Genomic DNA, 26,704 nt, shown 5'->3' with positions numbered 1-26,704 from the left:
CGCCTCAGCGGGAAGCGGGCCCGAGCCTGCGGCCCCCTCAGGCCGCCGAGCGGGGACGGCTCAGCGCGGCGGCCGCCCGGGCACTAGGCCGCGTCGCCAGGGCCGACGCGTTGCTATGGCGCGGCCCGCCCCGCCCCTCGCCGCGCGCCGCTGGCGTCCCAACATGGCGGCGGCGGGCGGCAGCGGGCGGCTGGCGCTGCTGGCCCTGCTGCTGGCGGCGGCGGCGGCACGGCTCTACCGGGCGGGGGAGGACCCGCTGACCGTGCTGGCGGCCGGCTCGGTGCGGCAGGCGCTGCTCAACTCCTCGGCCGCCTGGGTGGTGCAGTTCTACAGCTCGTCCTGCGGTCACTGCATCGCCTTCGCCCCCACCTGGCGGGCCCTGGCGGGGGACGTCAAAGGTGAGGCGCCGCCGCCGCCCCCCCCCCCCGCGGCGGGCTCAGGCCGGTCCCTGGTCCCCGGGGAGCGCTCACCGCCGCCGCCCGGCTCTCCACAGCAGCCCTCCGGCGTGGGGCCGGGCTGCCGCGGGCCTGGCCCGCCGCCCTCCGCCCCCGCGGCCTCCCCTGGTCCACCGGGCCGCGGCCGTCGGGCTCAGCGTCAGTGCCGGAACCGGAGCCTCGTCGTGCCTCGGCGCACGTGCTTGGTCACCCGCGGGGCGCTCGGCAGCATCAGAACCCCGGCACCCGTGGGTGGAGGTGGCAGCAGGGCCTTGGCTGGCCCGGGTGCCCATGGATGGCACTGGGGCCTCAGCTGGCCCCGGTGCCCATGGGTGATGGTGGGGCCTCGGCTCGCCCCGGCGCCCGTGGGTGGCACTGGGGCCTCGGCTCGCCCTGGCGCCCGTGGGTGACGGCGGGCCCTTGGCTCGCCCTGGCACCCATGAGCACCGTGGTACTGTGCCACGTGTGGCCATGCTGTGCCTGGGCTGCAGTGGATGAGCATCATCCCTCTTCTCACTTCTCTGGTGCCAGTGCGGCCCACAGGGCGCCACGAAGCGTGGGTGATAGTAGCTGGTCCCCAAATTAAAGGTTTCATAGGAATGCAGGGATAAACCATCGCTGCCTCGCACGTGCAGCGATCCAGCTGCGGATTTATGCACGGGAGTCTCTGCTTGCAGCGGGAGTGGATGTGCTGAGAGAGGTATGTTTAGACTAAACTCTTTGAGGTGAGATCTTTATCTCCAGAATGTTTTGTAAAGAAACTAGCCTGTTCTAGAAGCTAAATGAAAAATAAATATTGCAGTACTGGAGAGGCCGGTGCATGTTTTTGATTTATATCTTGCAAATTCAGTGTAGTGTGAATGGACTAGAATAGCAAAAAGGATCACCAGGAGAGAATACAAAAATCAAGCGAAGTGAGAGTCAGATTTTCAGGTTTATCAAATAGTGACAAAAAGAAATTATGACCTCCGCTGTTTATGCTGAGGGAGAACTGCCTTGCTGTGACAGCCTGCGCCATTTTCTTCGCAGGTGCTGAAGTGTTTTACTCTTGTTTGTAGATCTAAGGTAAGGAAGTAAACAGGCCCCTCAGGTGTCAGGCAAATTCAATACCTGTGGTGGGGAGAAGAGCTGAGGTCAAATTTGTAGGAAATGTTTTGCTTAATATAGTGGTGTAAAAGCTTTTAAACTACTCTAAATTGAGCATTTCACCCAAGAGACATTTCTAGGATGGAGACAGCAGTTCTAATACATTCACATGGTTTCAGTTTGAGAGGGAGTGAGGAGCTCTGGCTTTTCTCTGGCAGCCTTTTATGTGAAAAGTATTAATAACATGAAATGCAGGTGCAGCATTAGGTGTATGTGGGTTTAGATAAACGGAAATGGAGACCTACCCAAAAATAGGTCCCGATGAACTTGTCACATGCTGAGGGTTGCTGACTGACGAGCAGAAACTCAGAACTGAGAAACACAGAGCAGTAATGGTTTCAGAGCGTTTCAAAGGCCTCTTACTTGCATCGGGTTTTTTGTTTATAAAAGCAGTAGCTTTTTTCTGTTTTCTTTGCGTAACATTTTCACCTTCTGATTTGATTTGCTTGTGGCCAAAGTAGTATTAGATTTTCTTCTTTCTTGAAGAAAAGTAAGAAACAAGTAGGTGTTTGAACACTGCAGTGAAGATCATGAAGAGTCTGAACTGTCTAGAGCTTTTGTCAAAATAAGACAGGGACATGTTTATATATAACTACAGCAGCGTGATACCTTTGTAGGCAGTATTTTTTTGTAACTTGTAATGACTTCTTCAAATATGTATTTTCTTTCTCATCTGCAGTCATGGTAACTGCAAATGATGTTACGCACTTGTATTACTATAATTAGCTAAAGGCCTATTCTTTAATCCATTGAGTCTTTATGAAGACTTTCCTTTAAAAAGTGGATTTTTATGTTTGTGAACATTGGCACTACTAGCAAATGCAATTGGCTTCTGGTGTTATTTGTCAGCAAAATGTTTTTATTTAGAAGTTGGAATGAATGGATTTTAGTAGGAGACTGAGAACAGTCACACTTTTTGTTGGTAGCTTCATCCAAAAAAAAAAACACCCCTAAAATGTTTGAACCACTTAAGCTGTCTCAGCATTTATTTTCCAAAAACATGTATTCATCTACTGGGATATTACAGCTGTCTTTGAGGATGCAGACTCATCTACATTAGAGGGCTCCTAGATCACTGTGTTGTATTTGCTAATTTGATACGTAGTCCAGTTAAATCAGTACAACTACTTTGTCCATGAAAGGTCTGTTCTAATATACTTAATTTTTATTTCATTTTTCATTTGTTAAATCTTGGCAATATTGTCATTGCAAACTTCATAGCAGAACATAATCCTCCTGAAAAATAGGAGTGGTGCTTGCTTTTGTGTAATGTATGTTTTGAGTTTGGTACTCTCTCTCCTTTCAGAACAGGCTTTAAGCTTGGAGTCATTGCTGCTGCATTCCTAATCACACATTTAGTCTTATTACAGTGGTGTCCAGACTGGCCATTATAGTTAATTATACTTTTTCTGTCTTAAAAGATGATTGAATCTATCCACCTAAGTGCCTGTAGGTGTGCATTATGTGTAGTAATTTTCTGTGTGGAAGTAACAAACCCTTGGAAATCCCATATACAACAAACGCTGAATTATATGCAGAAGCAATCCGCTCCTCTGGATGTTCCAAATCTAGCAGTAATGATTTCCTTCTAGAAATTGTTCTGTCTTTGGTGGAGAACTGCAGAAACCTTGTCATTATTCAGGAAGCAGCGTGTAACTCAAGTAATGCACAGGGAGAGGTTCCTTGTATGCATCTCTCATCTCCCTGACTGAAACTTCATAATGGGAAATAACACATGGCATTGCATCTACCTGCTGGAGGGAATACACGAGGTTTATCAAAGAAAGTATCTTCCTTGTAATACGCTGTGACTGCTATGTCGGTATTCTTTAGCATTTCCTAAGTGGGAGGTTTGACCAACCTGCTGGATTTCCAGTTTGTCGGATACATTCATGTCACTCATTGGAACTTGTTTAACATAAACAGGAAATAGTGTTGGTTAATACGGTATTACTCATCTACCCCTTTCGTATAGTTTGTGGGTTAGTATTTAAAAAATACTAATGCTCATTTAAAATTCATCAGCATTTAAAAAACAATCCAGGCTACAGTGCCACTGTAAACTTACGCATTCTAGGCTGTGTGCTCCGGCAACTTTCACATCCTTTAGAAAGGAAAAACTCCTTTTTAAGCAGAAGCAAATGCTAAGCAGCACACATCCCAGCTGGTGCTCTTTAACCCAAGTATTTAGCTAGAGATGGGTTTGCATTGTTGTGAGTAGGCTATTTGCATTAGGTTCATAGTGCTTCTATTCATTGTATGGAGGAGGATCAAGACAGGTGGAAAAAAAGAGGAGGAGTGGTGAAAGTTGAATGAGATAGATACCCAGAAGCCAAACTTTTTTTTTTTTTTTCTATTTTGCATTTTATTTGATGAAATAGACTGTTGTATCTTTTGTGCTCCTGTGAATACGTGCCCATCTGCTCTAGCATGCTTGTAGTTACTCCTGGTGCCTGTTCAGCTGTTGGCATGTTCAGCGCAACTGAAATTCTCCATGAGCGCCCCATCCTCCTCCAAAGACAAATAAAGGTCAAGCTAAATTTCAAAAACAGCTAGGCATGCAACTGTCAATCAGATCTTGAACTTGATGAAGCTTTCATGCTCTTTGCTATAAAAGCAAGTTTAATTTTAGTGCTTTTTACATTTTATTGATACTTGGGAATTGTGGTGTACCTTCAAATTCTGCCCACAGCTGTTTTGATTTAGCTTAGCTTTAAAAAGTAACTGTCTAAGGAGTCTTTTGGAGCGGTTCTTCCTTAAAGTGATTGCTGCAGTGGAGCATGGCTCAAAAAGATAAGTTCCTAGCAAAATGAGAAGGAAAAAGCTATAAATGAGGTGAAAGCTTTTATTGAAGTTATATAAGCATATTTATAGAAATACTTGAACTCTTGTGGTTATTGCTATGAAACATTTATAAAGGAAACTTACAGTGATGTTCAAACCCAACTATTTAGCACTCTGGTTAAAACTCAGATATTTTTTTGAGGTATATCTAATGTATTCCTGAACAGTACTAAAAGATAAAGACAGCTTTCAGTAGACAATATGTTAGTCTTGGGTTATGTGCAATTCTGGAGACCTCTGAGAAAATTATAAGTTCAGTAAATAGTGAGTCCTTGTTAGAACAGCTATAATACGAGATGATGCATCAAATTTATGGGTTTGTAATTGACAACCATGTGGATGAGTAACTGTTAGATTAATTTTATTCAGTTATATATATTCTGCATGCTTTATTTTATGAGCTTAGCTAATGGGAAAAGCTAGGGAATACAGTCCGGTAAGTTGTAAGCATTGGGTTGGCTCCTCTTTCATCTTCCTGGAGTCAATAAAATGTCTTCAGCTCTGGAACTACTACATGGTATGTTGGGTTGCTTCTTATTTAGGTATATTGAAAAGACTGATGCAGCTAAAGAAAACGGGGAGGTTTTAGTTATTTTAAAAATCAGTAGACTGTATTACACTTGAGGGTAGAAATGAATAGCAAATGAGGATCGACCGAGGTCTTGATTTTTATGCCATTGGAATCTAACGGAGTTCAGCTGTTGATTTCCATGGGAAGCAGGGTAATCCATCAGCTGGGATCCATGATCTGCTGAAAATTGAAAGATATCTTTGTTTTCAGACTGGGAATCTGCAATTAGAGTTGGTGTGCTGGATTGTGGGGAAGAGGAGAACTATGAGACGTGCAAAGAATATGGTATTCACTATTACCCAACTTTTAGGGTAAGTGGCATATTATATTGCCTTAGGTAAATGATGCATGCTTTATAGTAATTAAAGCCGTAAGTAAGATGCTTGCACTGTTGTTACATGTGACTAGCTGTTCTTTAGCTGGACTTCTACTTGGCTTTTGCTGAGAAAACTGCAGACTTGATAAAAGATTAATTTGAGTTCTTGATGAATGCAGTAGCTGATGCAGTTATTTATAGCAGTAATTTAGTCCTCAGTTCTGAATCTGAAAAAATTCTTATTGAAAGAAGATACCGTTCTAGAAAGTACTATGTTGTTACATTTATGTAACACCTAGTTTTAATATATTCATTAGATAGTAACAATTTGTATAAATGTTTTTCAAATTCAGGTGTTCATGATTATTAGTTGGTCTGTGGAAGTAAAGGTAATGCACTGAAATTGTGTCATGAAATCAGTTGATTTCATGACCAATTAAAAATTTACCTTTGACTCCACTATTTTTCTAATTAATGTCGTACTTTGTTTAAACTGGCTTTTAAAAAAGGGATCTTGTGTTTGTTGAAAGTATCTATCATTGCTCATTTTCAGGTCTTAAGTGCAATTTTTAACTTCTCTGTCTTTGTCAATCTGTATATCACATTATTAGCCATAATATGAGCTGAATGTGATGGATGGAGAGGATTGAGGAAACTTTTCACTGTAGAATTTTTGATGTTCTACCCTGATAGAAAGAACAGGGTTTTTTTATGTCTCTAAAGTTTTGGGTGTAAATTGGAGTGCGCTGTTTATTAGACATTGAATCTTTATTTTATTGTTTATAGCAGAAGGCAGTCAAGCTCCATAATATATCCTGTTTAACCACTGGAGGGAGTTAAGAAAATGTGAATAGCGTTCTAAGTATAATCGCAGTCGGTAGTACTGGTTTGATAATCAGGTAATTTGTGTTTGGGTTAATGTTTGCAGTGGTGGATCGATATACAGTATTGAATTATGCATTATGGTACTTTTCCTCTAAAAGTTGGCTTTATTGTACCACTCAAAACTCTTCATATATATATACATGTGAGCTACCATCATGTAGTTGAGAAGCAGGTGTTTGGAACTCATAGGCTAAGAGAGAGACCTGTCTTCTGAACAGGTAGATAAAAATGTTTTGTAATTAGAAATTGAAAGCCATTTTTGTTCCTAAACTGAGCTTTTGTCTGATACAGTGAGTTATTTTCAAAGCAATAATTCTTTTTTTTTTCTCCCACATAGTACTTCAAAGCATTTACAAAGCAGTTTACTACTGGAGAAAATTACAAAGGTAAGAATATCCTACTGTAAGAAATCCTCAAAGCAGTTATTCTATCAGCCAGGAATGTGTCACACAATAAGCACAATCCCTTTGCTTGTCAATTAGTTTAGACAGCTAGAGAGGAGATGGACACTAAATGGCTCTTTAAGATACGGTATTACAAGTACTGTATGAAAATGCAATGTCAGGCAGAATTGTAGACAGGCAAAACATTTGTTCAAGAACTTAGGACTTACATTCCTCATCTTTTTGAAATGTAGTTCTTAACTTTCACAAATGGCTAGATAATTTTTTTTAAATTGCCTTTTTCTACCACACATCTCATCAGTGTGAGATCCAATTTGCTCAATCCTGACTCTGGTGCTTTTTGATCTGTCAGCCACTTTCCAGGCATCCTGAATCTCACTGGGAGAACCCCTATTCAGATGCTGACTAACTGAAAACAGGCTTATCCTGTGTGTCTGACAGGATCACAGCTTGAGGTGGTTTGTCTGGGGACAAAAGTAATGTTGTCTTTTTCAATGGATTAACATTTAAAAGGCCAGAGGTCAGAAGAGAGACCACCTGCACCATTAACCCTTAATGTAGAAGTAGACTGCAGTTGTACCTGCTACTTTTTGGCATGTGAGAGTTGCTGCTTTTTAATTTACTTCTTTTAAAGTAAGTAAAATATTCCCACACTTCATTTATTTCCTCATATTGTTAACCTGGTTTTGTAACCTCAGCTAGCGGGTTTGGTAACAATGGTACACCTCTGCAGTTTTTAATGTATGATTAATATCTTTATTGCAAAAAAGCTACTGAAATTGCCCACACCAACTACTGTGAAAATGAGCACATATCTCTAATTAAGCATTTTTTGAAGGGAAAATCAGCAAGGCAGGCAGATGGTTAGATTTGGAAAAGTCTTGAGGTTTTATTAATTTTGGGGTGGACTGACAGCTTTTACATATGATCTCATCTCCATGTTAAAATGAAATTCTACTACTAAATCTTTAGTCCCTGCTCTTCAGCCAAGTGGTAGCCTGGTTTTTACATCCAAACTTAAAACAAAAACCTGACACAGAAAAGCATGACAGTGTATGAAAACCTGTACGTGAGGCATTTTTTTCCCAGTTTTCTGAAGTGTTCTAATTTTTTGTAACCTGTACTCAGCAGGAGCAGATCGAGAGCTGCAAACAGTTCGTCAGATGATGATTGACTTCTTACAGAACCATTCCCAAGAGTTGAGACCGCCTGCTTGCCCACCATTGGATCCAGTTTCGTATGTTCCTTGTTTAAAATACAGCTGCTCTATGCTTATTATGTTAAATAAAATGTAGAAGGTCCTATTAAAGACAAAGTAAGCGTTTTTTCTTATCAGTTTTGCTATGAGATTGTAAAAGGAAATTCCATCGATAACAGTGGGTGTATTGCATTCTACCTATGCTAAATAGCTTTTCTTTTCTTAAAAGGTCCAGTGATATTACTTCTCTTTTTGACAAGAACAGCCATCATTATACTGCCATTGTGTTTGAAAGTAATAACTCTTACGTTGGACGAGAGGTAATGTATGACCTATGAATGAATGTTGTTGTAACAGAGCTAAATTTTGTTACTTAGCCAAACAACAAATTTTCTGATTATAGGACTGAATTAAGGGGTCGTAAAGGGCAGGTCGTGCATATTTGAGATATCACAAAGTCAAGAGATTATACAAGGCTGTTGTATGTAGACACACAGAGCAACTTGCTTACAAATGAATGTGATGTCATGTTATCTTTTTCCATTCACATTTTAATAGAAGATTAATTCATCAATTTCATTGTTGCCACAATTCTTTTTTCTCTCAAGATTTGGAAGATTACAACAAAAAATGCTGTCAGATTATGTTAATGTTTTGTTACTGCTAGAGAACAGTTCATAACATTCATTTTTCTGGGCAGCTTTTGTGATTTCAACTGTTTATAATAATTACATGCTCTGGTTCTCTTTCTTCACATACAGGTTTTAGGAAATCACATTCTAAACTAAGGTGATAGCATAACATTACTTTCATAGCTCTGAGGCACTGAGGAAGTGGAAGTCTTTGGTTTTTTGCTTCCCCCACCCCCCCAATAAAATATTTGATTTGGCATCATTTCACCACCTAATGAGCCTGCTGTTAGCTTAGACAACTGTTACTTTTCTCTTCCTGCCAAGATCTAGGATAAGTAAAGAAAATAAATTGCATAATTATCTAGGCATAATCTGTGTAGAAACATCCAATGTCTGTGAAATGTTTCCAATTAGATTTGATGCTGAGATGGCCCAGTTGCATAAGTGGAGGTGAGTGTGCTGCCAAAAGTGAGAATCACTTTGAGAAACAGGCTGCTTCCAAACATTTGTTTTCTGGAAGCTGCTGTGTCGATACAAGTGGGCATTACTGAAGAGAAGAAATGTGATGATTATAAAGTTCCTCAGCTTTTTATCACACTTGCTTTAATTTTATTCCCTGCTGTTTTAGGGAAAGACCGAGTGTCATCTGATTAACAGAAAGTGGAGTCTGCTTTCCGAAAAAATAATATTTAGTGAAATAGAAAATAACATTGTTTTCAAGTTTACAGTATAAGACAATATGGACAAAGCTAATGGAAGTCACAATGGCTGAAGAAAGGAAGGCCATGAGTTTATCACTAATGAAAGGAAGATTGTCTTAACTTACAAGTTTGAAAGTGTGGGAAAACGTAGCAAAGATAATATTCACCTGAAAGGGAAAGGTATAGTGGAAACTGAAAACTAACAGCAGGAAAAAGATAGAGAAGAGGCAGGGAGGGGTAAAAGAATGAGAAGTAGAAATGTAGGAAGAGGTGGAAGCATGGAAGGCTTTGTAGGTAAGAATAAAACATTTGAAATGGTAGTGTAAGAGCATAGGCTAATGGAAGGATGTGAGGACTGTGGCTGTTAGAGTGGCAAAAGAGGATGCCTTTAACAGTGGGATCTTGAATGATTTAAGAAGGGAAGAAAGGAGTGTTTAAGCTTTTTTTTTTAAAGGGCAAATTTTCATTATTTTTATCTGAGTCATCATATTTTTAGGTGCAGCTTTGGCTGTAGCTGGCAAAGAACTTTGGTAGTTGAGTCCTGGCAGATCTTTGAGACGTCCTTATATTAGCACTCTTCTGCCTCCTCCACCCTTTGCTGAATGTTACACTTTGCAAAGAAATCAGTGCCCACTCTTAGCCGCTCTAGTGTGAAAGCCTAGCATCGTGTTTAAACAGCTGATGAAGATTGGTTTGAGCTCAGATGCTGGACTGTGAACTGAAACTCTTGAGATATAGGCACCTATGCTTATATGGAGTCTCTGCTCTGGGGTTGGTAAACAAAAACAGCTGAACAGACAGCTGGGTGCTGTGACACCGCAGACTACACAGCTTGATTTGGCAGGGCTTGCCAGGCAAAACCTTAGCTCCTGTGGAGCCCTTAATTGTTTTCTAAGTCATTGACCTCTAGGACTTCGACATCAGAATACCATAAAGTGGTGGGACCAATGTTTCTTCACTACCTGAAAATTTGCCTTTGGACTCTTAGATATATAACATGAAGCATAAACCGGTTGGTGCCTGTGGAATATCCTCTGGGCTATTTTGAGCTTTATGAGGACATTTTATCATTCATTCTCATGTTTTCTTCAGATGTTAAACTTCAAAAGGCAAAGATCCAGATAGACCAAGGGAAAAATGGAAGATAGGAGTAATAATTTCCAGGGAAGAATAAATCATCTTTAACTGAAATTGTTAGTGTCCACAGAATACTCATAGATGTACTTCCTTGGTGAGCAGCTTAATGATACCCTTAAAGGATGATACACCTCACCTATTTATGTGTCTTGTCCTACAGGATTGGATATTCCTCGAACAATGCATAATTCATGTCATCTTTTCATTACCCAGGTTATCTTAGACTTGATCCAGTATGAAAACATCATTGTAAAGAGAGCATTGAATTTTGATAAGCCTTTTCTTGAGAAACTTGGTATTAGCTCAGTCCCTTCATGCTATCTGATGCATCCAAATGGGTCCCATGGATTAATTAACATGTAAGTAGTTATGTGTCTGAGGAAAAAGGAGGTTCACTTAAGCTATAAAAACAGTTTCCATAGCTTCCTTTCATAGAAAGCAATTTACTCTGTCACCTTCTTTTACATATATATATAATGATATGGCATGTAATCAATACATTGTACTGGCTGAAGTTGTGCATTACCTGTATTAATAATGAGGCCTAATACTGCTTTTGCTTACAACTGTTCCCTGTTTATGGCTTTAACCTATTACTGTGATTCTTCTGAAAGGAAAACACTTTAGAAGTGGAAAAAAAATTAAGGAAGCATCAAAGTTCTTAAAACCCCCTTGCTTCTAAGTTAAAATTCTTGTTCCATGTGAACATTGCTTGTGTAAGGCAAACTGAGATTTTTGATGAACGTGTTGTGTTCTTATTTTGAATGGAATTTTAAGCCACTAATCCAAATGATTGTTATTACTATTCCTAAACTGAACATTATGTCATTTCCCTTTGTATCAAAACATAACATGCTTCACTAGAACTATAAAACATAAACCAAAGTGAATATCTTATTTTACAAATATACTAATTTACTTTGGTTATTCACTTAATCTGAGATTAAAAGTAATCTTTACTTTGTCCATTTATATGCAGTTTGAAGCCTCTACGGTCTTTCTTTTCTTCGTATTTAAAGTCACTGCCAGGTGTAAGAAAAAAACTTCTTTTGCCGCTTCAGCTACCCGCTCAAGAAAACAAAGAGGAGAGTACAGAAGTCAAGGTGTGGAAAGAGTTCGATAAGTGAGTGATAACCTTGATTTTCAGATCAATTCTTGGTTGTTAAAATTTGCTTGCAGTTTTTTCTTGCCGCATGGGAAGCTGTGCTGTCATTTATTACCAAATTCTAGTGCAGTTCAAAATTTTACTTCGTTCCATCCCAGATGATGCACCTTGAGTTGAATTAGGCTGATCACTACTGAATCTGCATTCTTCCGCTGAGTAAAATTTAAGGCGTTTGTGCTTAATACTGGAGAAATTATGGCATCAAAGTTGAGAGCAAAGCTTTCAGCTGTTGCTTCAACTTCATCCATTTTTCGGTATAGTCAAGTAACACCTGTAAATTAGTTCAGTTCCAGCATCAAGATTACAACTTCTTTATAACTGTGAGCTGTGTTTCAGACAATTCAGAGGTGAAATTATCAAGGGCTGCCAGTATTTTGTTTTTAACAGCAACCATCGGCACTGCTATGGAAGGAATGTTTTTCTCCAAAAGTACTGTTAAATATGCAATTGAATTAAAAATACCAAGGACTTATTACCCATTACCTGAAGTATCTAGATCACCAATTTGAATTGTTGGAAAACTTCAGCAAGTAATCACTGTCCCTGAAAAAATAAATGGTAAAATAACAAGCTCTAACACTTACGTAGAAAATGAGAATTCCCTGTATGTGTAATACTGAAGCAGTGCCCACTAAAAAGTGCTTGTCAAATGCAAGTATAATAGAAAATACAAAAGTCACTGTAAAAGATGTTTATCATACCAAATCCAGTAAGGTTTATCTTCGCCCTCTTTCCCTCTTTGTCTGTTTGAGAAAAGGATGCAAAGGCTTTGCAGAGAGCTAATCCCTCAGCATCTTTAGATGGAAAAGATGCAGGACTGAGTGCTTTCATTTTGTGCTTATTTGCCTTTCATAGACACTATTAGTGTCATCTTCTTTCAATTACTATTATAAAATACTTTATATGAAACATTCTGTTATCAAAACAACTTTAGTTAAATTGAGCTGCTTTCCAGCAAGACAAAATCTTGTTGATATGAATCTCCAGTCCAAGTATCTTCCAAATAGGATCCTTTGGGAGAACCTCATGCATTCATATGGATGTCTCTTTATTTAAGAAACTTGAAGCAGAATTTTGCTGGTTTTTAGAATTTAAGTGAGTACATTAATAATTAAGGAGATAAAATTCAGAATAAGTCTGCAGTTTGAGTTAAGAATATAGATTATTCTGTACTTTAATATGTTATTTCCTGCATGTTATTTAGGAGATGGGGGCAGCCAATTTCTTGAATGATTTTTTAAAATTGTTTTTGGAAATAATAGTGTTGCTGAAGTCTTAGGGGAAGTGTTAACTCTACTATGTGAACTTCTGTTTGTTCAGTTACATTGCTGCGTCATACTGTCTGAAGTCTGTACTCTAAAAGCATTGAAAGTAGAGTGATTTACTCGATGCATTTGTACTTGTGTTTTGTTGTTGTAAGGGTGTTCAGTGGTGAGGAGGAATTCTTAAAATCATTTGTTTTACATGTTATACTTGTACCTGTCGTAAGGTACCTAATTCTGTTTTAAGAGCTGGTGTGATTAAAATTGACTGCTAAACTTGTACGCAAAGAACGTACAGTAAAACTGCTGCATTCAGGATGCCTATTAGCACGCCTAATTCAATCACAGATATTGAATGTCTGAGTAGAGGTTGGTTTTTATGATTTCTAGATACAGTTCTTTCCAACATGGACATTTTTCAGTCTTGCTTGCACTCCTGCTCTGTGTATAATGTGCTGTTGTTCAAGGAAAGTCTCCCTTTTTTCATAGCATGTAATTTTTCTGTTTGTGGTCAGTCCTGAGGAGAAGCTATAATTTCTTTACACTGGCTATTTCCTTGCTGACAATGTCAGGGCTATAATTTCGTTACAAGGTAAAGCTGGCTGGCAAGAAAAAAGTTTAGTCAAATATAAAAAAGTCCTGTATGTGTGGTTATGCTTCATTTGTCTAAACTCTGAACAAAATGACATAAAATTACTCTTTTAAAAGAGTATGGTGAAACTCATTAAACTTGACATTCACCATACTGAGCACCTGAAGTAACTGCTGTGTCTTCCCATACTGGTGTAGGATATACTGCAATCATTGTAGAGTGGCAAATGTTGAGGTTTTAATGACACCTACTATATATCAATTTTACCTTTATGACTGGTGAGAAAATGAACGAAAGAAACCTGCCACTTGATAACATTATATATGTGTGTTTCAGATCCAAGCTGTACATGGCTGACCTTGAATCGGGATTGCATTACCTGCTCAGGGTAGAGCTTGCTACGCACAAGACACTTGAGGGAGCTGAGCTAAAGACCTTCAAGGATTTTGTTACTGTCTCTGCCAAGGTATACACTTCTAGTCTTTGATTATTTGTAAGAATAAAGTGGTTCTAACATAAAATTTATTATGTGACATAAGTCTCTCAAAATGTCTTTCACAATGTTTAAATATATGCTTCCTCACTAGCTTAAAAAATAGTTTTGTGGGTTTCTTTAAATGTTATTTTTGAGTTATTTATCCCATTCTGACATACCTGTAGGGCTGAGATGCATTTTAATTTAATCTTAGAGGGCTCGAAATTAAATAAAGCTTAAGTAGTCTGCAGCATATTGAACAAACCCTGTAAATATAGTCCATTTATCAGATTTTCAGGGTAAGTAGCTATTGTAACTGAGTGGGATTAAAAAACCCTTTGTTTTTCATTCTTGACTTTCGAATTTTGTTAATGCATACTTGATAAATGGTGTTCTATTTAGAGATATTTGTAACTTCTGTCTAAACTTTGAATATAATTGAGGTATTGAGTTTAACTGAGTATTTCAAAATAATTGAGGTAATGAATATAATTGAGTATTTAAATAAAGATGTTTACACATTACATTTGAGTGAAAGGACAATATATGTAATATAATGTGATTTGACTTGAACAAATTGGAATAATATAACTTTGTCAACCTACTGAAATGACCAATGTCTGTTTATATTTACTTACTGAGCAGCTAACACATTGTTTTATTTTAAAGAAAGTGAATCAATAGCTATTTAAGGGAATAATAAGGCCTATATGAACATTTCCAGATATCTGGGTTTATCTGAAAATCAGACAGACAGTTTCTTGCCCCCGCCACAGCCATCAGAGGTCAGAAATCTCTAGCTGGCCTCATTTCTTTAAGAAAGTGTAGTGGTAATCTTTCCATCATATTATCCCTAAAACATCCTCTGTTCTTGCTGATGGCTCGTGGCCAGCTGATGTCATTTGCTTCCCTGGCTATTAGTGCATAAATGGGGAATGCTCTCTTTTAGTTGCATGCTCATCTCCAGACTGCCATTACCCAAGTGGGGACTGCTGTCCATTTTCTTGTCACGTAACACTTTCCTCATAGTTCTCATTCATGATTCTCGGCTGCTTCTGTTAGGAAACTTTTTATACTACCCTCCTGTTTAACAACATTTATAGTGATGATAAATCCAAAGTCACAGAGGTCTCTGGTTCCCTGCTTGGCGAATTTTCCTTGTTGTAGAATTAGTTTTAAAAAACCCTAAAAATCAAAACCTGGCGATCAATACAGAAGTCCATTGTTTTTTGAGTCCTCAATGAGACCAATGCCCACCTGAGATACTGTGCAACTGTGGCCTTTTAGATAGTAATGTGTGATATTCTGGGGGTCCTAGAGCAGTAAATGTAATTATAGTATGCAGTCAGTAGTTCAGAGGAGTGCTGTTTTTTTGCAGACTGTTTAAGAGTTGTCTTCGAATTCAAACAATGCCCAGGGCCCCTGGCGTTAGCTGCTGTACAACTATCAAAAGGCAATTCCTACCTGTTACATTTGCATGGTATGAATTAAGCAGTCTAGAGTTAGAGATACTATCAATAGTTGGACAAAGGCTGCAGAATGACTAGCATATGTATAGCATGTTATGTCATAAATTGCTTTATGTATTTAATGTAACAGATACAGGGACTTTATTTCCCCATCTGTTGAAATGCTACTCCCTCTGGAAGAGTACTTAGAGGATGGTATGCATACTCTACTTAATTCTACAGTAATTAGAACCATCGTTAAAGCAAAATACTACATCTACTTAAGGAAGTCACTATTTCCAAATCACTTTGGATATCACTATTACACATATGAAAAGGAAAATGCTCTTCTAGATGACCAACTTCTAGATTTACAGAAATCTGAACAAAAGTTTTATAAGAACTAATTTTTGTGATCAGTCTTTGAAGAGTGAGAATGATTTCAGCCTTAAGTCTTATGCTTCGTTCTGAACAGAATTACCTTAATGTGAAATTCTGTGTAATCTGTCAAAAGTTCTTCTGTAGCATTTCTGCCTTCTATTGAGTAGCTTCATTTTACTGGTTAACATTTTGTGTGTGCAATTTATTACATTTTGTACCAAAAGTTAGTGTGAGCTGGCTTTTTATTGAAAGCAGAACAAGTAATTAATTTGCTCATAATAAAAGAATCTGAAGAAAAGACAGGAAAAGCACATCTAGATAAAAAATAAGTGTCTTGCTGATGATGAGACCTGTGCTTTAAAATATGGGTATTTTTTCTACTTCCCAATTTTGTGTTTTTTTCCTCCCCTCAGCTTTTTCCTGGCCGTCAGCCTGTGGTAAAGTTGTTAGAGACCTTGCAAGAGTGGCTGGTGAGCCTTCCATTAGACAAAATCCCTTATGATGCTATCCTAGATCTGGTCAACAACAAAATGCGGGTAAGCTGTTACTAGTTCCCAGCATAAAATACAGCATTAGTAAAGGATAAGATTCTATATAAATCTAAGACATCACTTACTGATGGTCCCCCCAGTCATAATGGAGTTATAAGAAGGTTAAAATGAAAATAAAGTGAAATCATTACCAGAAAAAAAAATCCACATGAAGGAATTGAGGGAATTGAAATAACAATCCTGTTTCAGTTTTATAATGAGCAAGCAATTGCAAACATACACGTGTTCCCTAACATCAGCTTCAAACTATGCAAGATTCCCAGCAGATATTTTTTGAGTTGCTGTGCCTGCTGTCAGCAGGATTCTTTTGAAGGTCAGAGTTGAAGTGATGGGAAATCTACTCACTGAAATGGGCAGTATTCCTGAAGAGTTTCCCCAAATACTCTTCAATTTCCTGGCATAGTAAAGGAATCCCATCTCACTTTGGTGATGCGAAGCACCATGATAGGACCACCTGTGTACAGAAGTTAGTATGGATCCTTCTTCCCGTGAAATGGGATTGCTATCTGAGAAGTGGAAACCTCCTGTGTGTTTTAGGAAGCAGAGAGAGAAGTCTCAGAAATGAAAATCTTGCACTGGATTTTAAATACATTGAACAAGTAGTGGCCTTGGTTTAAGAAGAAATAATAATGAATTCTACATCTTAGCCTGTTAAGACTTTACTGCTGTAAGTCATGTAAATCTTGCTGAGTAATATGGAATTTTTAATGTGCATAGGGAAATTGTAGCTCTGTCAGAGTTTACGGTAGTATTTGTGTGTGTGTGTTGTGTACATACTGTGCTTAAAAAAACCTGTACAAGTTAAGCTACTTAATGTATTCTGTCAGGCTAATGAAACATGTGATGTGCATTTTAGTAGGTTTGACATCAGTTGTACGTTGTATATCATGTGATGTGTTTGCAAGAGGGATGAGTTTTACAATGGTGCATCAGAGTATCTCAGACTTAAGGATTGTTGTAAGTTTAATGAATTCAATAGCAACAAGTGCCTCTATAGAGTAAGTGACTCTATAGAATCATTTGCTATAGCCTTGGTTCATCTCAGTTTCAAGGTAGGATCAACTGTGACTGCTGATATGTTCAGTATTGCATTTAGGTCCCAAACCTGCATATATCTTAACTATTTTTACTTTTTTTTCCCCAGATTTCTGGGATATTCCTCACTAAGAAAGTTCAGTGGGTCGGATGTCAGGGTACAAGACCAGAGCTGAGAGGTTATACCTGTTCCCTTTGGAAGCTGTTTCATACCCTAACTGTTCAAGCTGCACTGCAACCAAAAGCTTTGATAAATACAGGTAAGCAGCAAAGTGAGGCACTTGACGGACGAGGCAAATACTTGCAGCAGTTCTGCTGTGCCATAGGAAAATGGCAAAAAGATGAGAGCAGGGGGTTTTTGTGTGTGTGTGTGTGTAAATATTTCAACGAATAAATTGGTGGATAGTGGCTTTCGAGGCTCAGCTTTCAGGCTAGTGCCAGCAGGGGTCAGAGCATAGCTGTACTGCAGCCGCAAGGCTTTCAAAGCAAGCTGTCCATTTGTCCTTGTTCAGAAATGTGGTAAATAAAGTATGTGGCCCTAAAGACGTGCGCAGTAAAGCAGAAAAAGGAGAGAGTTTCAAACAAAGAAATTCTGAACTGCGTGAAAAGGGATGAAGGTAATTCGGATTACCTGAGGTTGCGCTGCTAATTTAATTTGAGAAGAATGAGGTTTACCCATACAGTTTACTGGCTATAAAAGATGTGCAACCATTAGCCAATCCTCCTGTAACGTTATTTCTTAAATGCTATGACTTAAATGTTATGACTGTTTGGGGTGTTTATTTCAGCCGAATGTAACTAGTGTTCATTAATCTCTGCAGTGATATACTACTTGGCAAGCACTCTGTAAAATTGCTTATTTTTAGACTTGCAGCATTTTGTGAAGCAGAGTGTTAATATTCTGGTGATGGTTCCTATTTAAGGAACGTGCTGGATATATAATCTATTTTCCTCGCACAATGGAAATAGAATTACTGATGCTAAAATACTGGCCTTTGTATGGGTTTATTCTTGCCCGGACAGTGCTTTGTTTGGTTATAGTTCTATTTAATTTTCATTTAGAGCCTTTTTAATGTCTTTTCCAAGGAATTTAAGAATTCCAGATGGACTGTTACTAGATGATAAAACTCAGAAATTTGCATTTCGACAGTTGCTGAGTATATAAATAATTAATTTATTTTATTATTTCAAATTATGGATACATATATTTGTTCAGCATTACTTGCAATCACAGCAAAAATCTCTCAGTTCTCTAATATTGAATCTCCTGCAGAACAGGGATTTTTTTGGATGGCTAATAATCCTCTTGATTTTTGTTTCTCTCTTTTTTTGAGTCTTGTTTTGTTTGTTACTCATGGGACAGTAGGTTGAATCCCTTTAATTTAGTACTGTTCTCTGCCTGGTGAATTTGAGGGGGTTTTGCACTGAATGATATCTTAGCTGTTCACCAGGATCATGCATAAGTTAAATTTGCCCTTTTGTCCCAGTTGCCAAAAGTGTACTAATTAAATGTAAAAATGTTCTTAATGTTTAACTCTACAGAATTACATCTTAAATTGTTCCCATGTTTCAAGCATGAGGTCTAGTCAGTCTGAAGTTAAAAATACATTGTAAAACCTGAAAACTCTTTGGCACACTTAACCATCGATTTAAATCGGGACAGATATGTGATGATCACTTCTTATGGCGAAAGAATTGGGTCAGTCTGAGACCGTCGGATTATGTCTTGGGAGGTTTTCCTCTCCTTATTGCTTGTTTAAATCCCATCTACTAAAAAGCATGATGTACTCCCTAATCCTTCCCACCACAGGTAGGGTTTTATGGTTCTTGTCCACTTTAAAGATTAGGGTTACCCTGAATTGCAGTAGTTTGGGAGGAAAGAGAAAAGGGGGATTACACGATGATACATGGCAGATGTTAATAGAAGATTCATCTCTGAGCTGATAAAAGAAAAACAAAATGAGCCATTTTGCAATTGTTTTCTTTTTAAAGCAGCTGTATTTTTCTTGATAGTTTCCTTTGCTGGCGGAGTCTGGCAGCCAGCGTGAACTTGCTATAGCTTTCTTGATACAGTGGTTTTATTGGTTTCTATTTGACACGTTTTAATGTTGAATGGTGTAATTTGAACCTGCAGTGGGATCAGCATGAGGGAATCCAAAGGAACTCTGAACAGAACTGCTCACTTCCAAGGATATATAAAATCATTGGAGAAATCTAGTCCCGAGCATGCTTAATTATATGAAATATGGTTTTAGGTAATAGGATCTATTGGCATGAATAAGACAGGCTTGTGCATTTGCTGAATTTGAAAGACCTCCCCAGAAAATGAATTTTCAAGAGTGTAACCTTACACAGGAGAAGAGATACAATTAAATTTGTGTATGAATCTCTCATGCTCTCTGAAGAGGTTATTTGCTAGTAGGTAGTTCTGTTGTGTATGTTGTTTGGGTTTTTTCTAAATATATATTTTAGTATATGTGGTAAAACTGTTTTGCCCGAATTCATTTCAACTTTCCAAAATTATTTTTCAGCCTTTCTTTTAATACTGTAATTTAATCTGCTTTAATCTCATATCTTTCATTTATACATGCCTATTCAATCACAGATATTGAATGTCTGGCTAGAGATTGATTGCTTTTTATAATTTCTTTTTGGCTTTAAAGGCTTCCTTTTTGCTGCCGTATTTAAGAATATCATGTTGTTCTAAATTAAAGGTGTTTATGACAGTCTTCATGCATTTCTTGTATACATGACTTAGAAGTACCGTGATGGTTTTGAATAGGTTTTGTTGAGGATTTTTTTTCCCCGAAAAACAATGCATATATAGAGGGCGTATGTGCTACCAAACAGTTTGTTACTACTAGAACAGGACAGCGAGCAAAGTACTGTAAACCTTTACCACAGAACCTACAAAACCTGCATTGTAAATAACTCGTGGTAGAGGTGTTCAACTGCAGGAGTCAGTAATTTAATCAATCTGCATCATAAAATGTGTGTTGTTTGACAAGTGCGTGTTTGTGGTGACGTATAGTACATTTGTAAATACGTTTTGGCATAATTTACTAGGTCAATTAAGCATGAATCAGAAGACCTGTGAGACAGAGATGAAATGATTTGATTTCAACACATTATATCAGGTTTTCAAGCCACTTGCAGATGTAGGGACTACCTGCAGTCACAGTAAAGGCCCAGGACAGAGTTCTCAGTCCATGAAGACCTTAACTTACTTCTGAATAAAATTACTCTTTTGCATTATCTTTAGTATAAAAGTGTGAATGTTAGAGACAGAATAACGTGTTTGTGTTTATTTTAGGAGGAATTCCTGAGTTTCTCTTCAAAGTTCAAATATTGCTAAGTAGCTATTATGTGTTTGCATTCAGTGCCTGCCAAAAAAGCCATAGAACTAAAAACTGTAATGAGATTCTGGTAGTCTGTAATACCTCAGAGTTATGGAGTGACAAACAGGTATCACAGGCACCTTGTGAAATACTTATCAGAGGCATTTTGACTCTGGGTTTTTCAGTAGTGAGGTCACTATAACTTTAGTGCCTGTGGATAAACGGTGAATGCATAACAGAAATACTCATTTAGTTATTGGGCAAGATGTAGGAGAAAGTCTCTACTTCCAGAAGAACTGTATGAGGTATAGACAGTGTAGACTTGGCATGTTTTAACAATTTCAAAATGTTCTCTTGATAATCGGATTTTATAAAAAAAAAAAAAAAAAAATCAATGTCTGTTTTTCACTTAGCTAAGTTTGTTCCCCCCTCGGATTGTAAGATATTCTTTGAAAGGAGAAATTTTACTGTAAGGAACACTTGACCTTTAACTCTTTATCTTAACATGTTGTTCAGGGTAACTTTGAACACAGTTGTATAGGCTGGATGTGTTGGTATGTATCGGTATAAATAGCTACTTCGCATTTTTAATAACCCTGTTGCTCACCTAGCATTTTTTGAGCTTCATTGCATTTGAAATAATTCCCCTGTAGGTGTGCCTGATATCCCAGGCAACCTTTCAAAAGGCTTTGTTTTGAAACGTACTGTTGGATATCACTTTAAACTCTACATTATTTATTGACAAGTAATTTGGTTTCTAAATGTCTCACCTCAACTACTTTGTGACAATATTATGTATGTATTTTGTTGGGGAGGGGTATTTCTTCGAAGAACTGTGTGAAGTTTTTAATCCCTCTCTTTGTGGCTTACTGAGATCTTGGTTCTGTATGATGGCACATGTGCTATGGATATCTTTGAATTAGAAAAATGGCTACTTTCTTATCTCTAAGGTGGAGGTGTAAATTTGCGTGGAACCAGAAGGTACCACCATTTCCTTTTTCCTACAGTTCACTTTTACATGTGTTAAAATGTATGTTGAAGCTGTTTGTCTAGATGGTGCTAAATGCATCTACCTTCTGTCTTCCTAGGTCTTGAAGACAGTCCCCAAACAGTACTTCAGATCATGCGAAGATACATTCAGCACTTTTTTGGGTGCAGGGCTTGTGCTCAGCATTTTGAAGAAATGGCTAAAGAGTCCATGGATTCCATTAAAACCTTGGACGAGGCTGTTCTCTGGCTCTGGGAGAAACACAACGTAGTCAACAACAGGCTTGCAGGTATGGAAGCCCATGCTTGGGAAAACCCACCAAAGGTAGCTGTGTCTGAAAAAGAAGGCTACAGCGTTTTATACAACGTGGTTTATATTTGAACAGGGAGATGCAAACAAGGCTCCGTAACATGAATTTAGAACAACCGTCTAAAGCAACTGTTATTCCTGCTTTTGACATTTTTTTTTATGAAATACTGACTTCAAAAGGCTGACTCCGTATTTACATCAGCGTACAAGAAAAGATACTACTTGTGTATAGAGCAAAATCTGGAGCATCCCAATCAGCTATAACTAAAGACTATCATGTTAACTTTGAGCGAGAAACACACACTTGCGATATAACTGCGTTACTAGAGGATAGTGTCTTTTAGGAGATATAACTAAAAAACTTGTTCAGTCTCAAAGATACTGTTTCGTCTGAGATTTCCCCTGTTTCTTGATGGGAGTGTCTTTCTGCTGTACAAATCAAAGCCTTTTCAAAAACGAGCAATAAAGTTCAGCTACTTATCAGTGGATAAAAATAATTAAACATCTTTCTGTAGCAGTTTAAATAGATGTGAAATCCTGTCTTCATTTTGTTCTGGTGCTATGCTGTATAGAAAATAATGATAATTGAACCAAAGATTTTCTCAGGATAAAAGAGCGTAAACTATTAGCAGATCAGCAGCTGTATAAAATAAAATTACTGAATGAAGAAAATCTGTTCCCCTGCTAGATTGCTATGTTTTCAGTTAGACTAAAAGTACCGTTAGAATACTGGTTGTTTTTAATCCGTTCTGTTATGGGGATATCAAGTAACTAAAGCACTAAAGAAAATTGGTTTCTCTTTGCACTAAATCCCTGTCTGCTGTTATGGATCTGTGTAATGTAGCATTAGTTACAATTTAAATATGCTATATTGTGTTTATATTATTGTTATGCTGAATTCCCAAATTTTATGAAGTATTAAATACTGTTGCGAGTATAAACAGTTTTTCCCTTTTCTCCAAGCAGAAAAATAGTAAATTCTGAGATATTTAATAAAAACATCCCCTAATGGTTGTTACTATTGCCAGGTTGAACACAGGAAAAGGTAGTCCTGTTGACTCGAACTTGCTAAGTAGTGGAGCAATATACTTATTTAGAACATTAAGTTATTGGAAAACTCACATGGATATTGATTTAGATGATGCAACAGCCAGCTAAAATACCCTTTTAGTAAGAAGTATAAACGTACTGGAATAAATAATAATGTTAAATTATGCTTTTTAAGTTTGCTAAAATTTCTCTTTGGGACAGTGATAGATTTTAAACCTTAAAAGCTGCATCTGTGTTTCTGGTAATATATATAGCTTTCAATGAGAAATGATCTTTGACTGGTCAATGAAAACACCTTGGCACAGCCTTCAAGTGTGGGTCACGAGATTGTTCTATATGGTTCTGCCCTATTTAATTCTTTCCTGTTGCTGTAGAATGTACAGAATTTATAGCGTTCTTCTCTTTGGCAGGAAAGCATGAAGTACAGTAAGCTTTCTGTCTGTAATCTTACCATAAGATGTTTTGTTTCTGCTTTCTCTACTGAAACAAATTGATTACTGAGTATTTAAGATATCTGAAATGCAAATTGCTCTCTTACTTCTGAATATCAAGGAGACAAATATTTTCAAGGATCCTCTGCACCCCTAAACGTGATTTTGCTCAAAATCATGGGGAAGTTTTCTGCCTTTAAAAAGGATAATAAAAAATAATAAAATAAAAATCTATTTCTGAAATATTTTAAGCATTAGTGTACTAATAAAAATCAGCTAAATAAACTAGGTTGTTTTTTTTTTTTACCAGGTAGAGATTTTTGTTGTAAAAATAATCTTCATCCACATTTTAAAATGTTGGGGTTTAGAGCAAAATGCAACAGTAGCTGTACCATTCGGCTCTTTGCCATCAAGACAGAAAGGTGGCCAGAGCTATGGGCAGCTGAAATGTTAAAATTGGATCTAGTTCAAGACAACATTATATATATATATATAAAAATATATAAAATGCTAACAAGCAAGCTGAAAAATAAATCTTAAATACGGTAATGGTTTTAAAGTACTGAAAATAGTTTTCTATAGTAATAGTGCAAGCTGTGAAAAAGCAAGCTTAGAATAAAATGGTTCATAATACAGAAATACTAAAAAAATCTGCAACTCTTTGGCCTTGAAGCTTCTTGCTGCAAACCAGGCTTCAGGATTAAAAGAGTACTGAGTGCAAAAGAGCAGTTTGTTTTGAACCAGAATTCAAATTAACCCCTGAAAGGCCCAGATGGTGAGGTTTTCGTGCCTTCTAAAACCATAGCAATTGCAGTATCTTGTATTAGAATTCGAATACTACAGCTTTTACTGAGAGAAAAGGAAAATAATTACGATTTAGCCTGTGTGTTTTGAAAGAGGAAGTGATACTTTGGAACGTAATTGATGCATCCATAAGGAAATTTAAGAGTTTCCAAATTTGTTCATGATTGTCTTCAGTTTAATAAAAACATTATTGCGTTGTGGGCTTTTTTTGCCAGTCTCACTATAAGTGGAAAGTACTCTCTGTGGTTTCCAGTGAAGTGTCTGATGGTTCAGCTTTCCTAGTTCATTCACTTCTGATGTTTTTATTTTTTTCTCCTCCCAATTAGGTGATTTGACTGAAGATCCAAAATTTCCCAAAGTTCAGTGGCCAACTCCAGATATTTGTCCTGCATGTCATGAAGAAATTAAAGGATTACACAGCTGGAATGAAGCCCAAGTTTTACAGTTCATGAAGTATCACTATAAAAGTGAAAATATTCTGTATAAATACACTGAAAGCCAGACTGACTCCAGTGAAACTGAACAGGGAGATACAAGAGACGTGAAAGACAAAAGCCTGCTGAAGAAACCGAGTGGAAACAGAGAGAATAAGGTCCAGGATAAAGAAAACATACTAGATTCAGAATCTAAGGTGTTAAATAAGCTAATAGCAAATCACGGACCTGTCAAAGATAGCGGCAAAGGTGCAGGTGGATCAGCTAACATTAAAGAGGCGAAGCAAGCTGTGTCTTTCTTGGGGATTGGATTTTCAAACATAGACATGAGTCTGTGTGTCATCCTGTATGTAGCATCATCCTTATTTTTAATGATAATGTACTTTTTCTTCCGAATGAGATCTAAACGGTGGAAAGTGAAGTATTACCGTCCATCTGTATAGAAGTTTAAATTGGAAACAAAGTTTTCATTGTACATGGCTGTTCAGTACCAGATACAGCTTTAATATTTATGATCAGGGATTTTATATACAGTATTCCTTGTTTCAAAACCCAAGTAATTTCACAAGTGTTCTAGCTTAATGTATGGAGCTCACTGTAAGTACCCTAATCTTTAACTGAGGCACACAGTGCTATCATAAAATGTCCACTGAAGGAAGCATTGCATTTTTCAGTTAAGATTTTTCCGTGACTTACCACCTACATCCTTTACTCATTTTCAGAGTAAACATTGCATTATGCAATCAACTGTGCCTGCTTTAGACGGAAATTGGATATTGTTTTGTGTACTTCAAGTCAGGGTCTTGGGTTTTATTTTAATTTATCCGGAGCTGATTTTACCTGCCAGAGTACTGAACGGTTATGCTGTTACCTTGGCTGCTTCATTTGGGGAAGCAAGAATTCTGATATTTTTTTCAGGAAACAAGAGTTCTATTCTGATTAAATCAATTCTAAACCTATGTGACTTTCTGAAACATTATTTACACTGCATATTTGAAGTAGAAAGCACTACATGTTCAAGTAAGTCTTGCATTCCATTGTGTGTTCCAGCCTAGGATGTGTATGTCTCTCTTAGGACGAGAGTTTTGGGGCAGTTTGTATCTCAACAAGCAGCCTGATTCTGATTGCTAACACTGTTGTCTAACTAATGGAGTTTAGACGTAAGCAAGGACAGGCTTGGACCTGGTGCTTTACTTACTCCTGTATTGGATGTGTTAATGGAGTGTTAGATAACTCGCCTTACGCATTTGTGACCCAGAAAAGTAGCCGAGTAATTAATTGTGTTATCCAGGTGGAAGCCAATTCTGGTGAACTCTAGTAAAGCAAAACAATGCTTTTAGTGGACAGTGAGATGTGCAGCAGCATGCCAGACACATTTACAGATCTGGAAAATACTAAGTTTCTTACGATGTTGGATAACTCCATTACAATATATCTTCTTGTAAGGTGGGCTAAACGCTTCACTTGGTATTTCCAGTTCTGAGCTCACCTGGAGTATCCCGTGCTAGCTGTAAGGTTGTCTGTACAGTACTCAGGAGAAGAGCCCATTTCTCTTGCCCTTCTGCTGGAGTGCTCCTCTGTTTGGGTCAAGAAGGGTTTAAGTAACGCTTGAGTCCGAGCGCCGCTCTATTCTGGGATGCGGCAGCAGTTAGTTGCCTTCACAGGGCTGGCTGGGGTCCTGGCTGGCAGCAACTGGAAGAAACCATGAAAAGTTATAAAATTACCATTCAGAGTAGGAGTTCCTTTGTGATCCTAGCTGTGGGGGATAACTCACGTCCTGGATAGTGAAGTTTATAATCCTATCCAATGTAATTGAGCATGTTCTAGTTATCCATTACCTAATCTTTAGTTAATCCTAATAGGTTTTGGCCTCAATGTTTTCTTGTGGCAGTGAGTTCTACAGATTACTTATGTTATATAAAAAGGCTTTTCCTTTCAATTCTACATTTGCAACTTTTAATTTAATTGAGCGTTTGCTAGCTCTTCTATTACATGAGAAGGAATAAATAGTCCCTGGCCAATTCATTGTATTTGTACTGTTAGTGTGCCCTGCTCTTATTTCCATGATAAACCCTAGCGTAACAAGTTTAAAGCCTAGCGACAAGAGTGGTCTAAAAGCACAAAAACTCAAGAGGGATATTTTTTCATAATAAAGTTTTGTTTGTTCACAAAA

General features: G+C 37.9%; 1 protein-coding gene across 2 annotated transcripts; it reads left to right on the top strand.

Annotated features, from left to right (window-relative positions):
• The first annotated feature begins 154 nt into the window (after window positions 1-154).
• Window positions 155-26,704, top strand: QSOX2 (quiescin sulfhydryl oxidase 2). 2 transcript variants are annotated; one of them, XM_040606895.1, is made up of 12 exons: window positions 155-398; window positions 5,206-5,306; window positions 6,534-6,582; window positions 7,732-7,837; window positions 8,028-8,118; window positions 10,482-10,627; window positions 11,248-11,391; window positions 13,624-13,753; window positions 16,005-16,127; window positions 17,287-17,437; window positions 21,604-21,792; window positions 24,424-26,704. In XM_040606895.1, the coding sequence occupies exons 1-12, from the start codon at window positions 164-166 to the stop codon at window positions 24,972-24,974; spliced, it is 2,016 nt and encodes a 671-aa protein (XP_040462829.1). In that variant the 5' UTR covers window positions 155-163; the 3' UTR covers window positions 24,975-26,704. The 2 variants fall into 2 exon arrangements, with proteins under 2 accessions (XP_040462829.1, XP_040462828.1); XM_040606894.1 differs by having other exon boundaries at window positions 7,729-7,837.

This window comes from Falco naumanni, chromosome 9, assembly GCF_017639655.2.
Source record: "Falco naumanni isolate bFalNau1 chromosome 9, bFalNau1.pat, whole genome shotgun sequence".
Taxonomy (NCBI): domain Eukaryota; kingdom Metazoa; phylum Chordata; class Aves; order Falconiformes; family Falconidae; genus Falco; species Falco naumanni.
The sequence above is the reverse complement of the archived record's forward strand: the minus strand, read 5'-3'. Positions and strand labels throughout refer to the sequence as shown.

What these genes read in the sequence shown, in the direction of transcription:
- QSOX2 (XM_040606894.1), top strand. Translation starts at nt 164, where the DNA reads ATGGCGGCGGCGGGCGGCAGCGGGCGGCTGGCGCTGCTGGCCCTGCTG. An exon ending in TCCCATGGATTAATTAACAT is followed by an intron (nt 10,628 to 11,247) that starts GTAAGTAGTTAT and finishes ATTTATATGCAG; the next exon opens with TTTGAAGCCTCTACGGTCTT. An exon ending in AGTCAACAACAGGCTTGCAG is followed by an intron (nt 21,793 to 24,423) that starts GTATGGAAGCCC and finishes CCTCCCAATTAG; the next exon opens with GTGATTTGACTGAAGATCCA.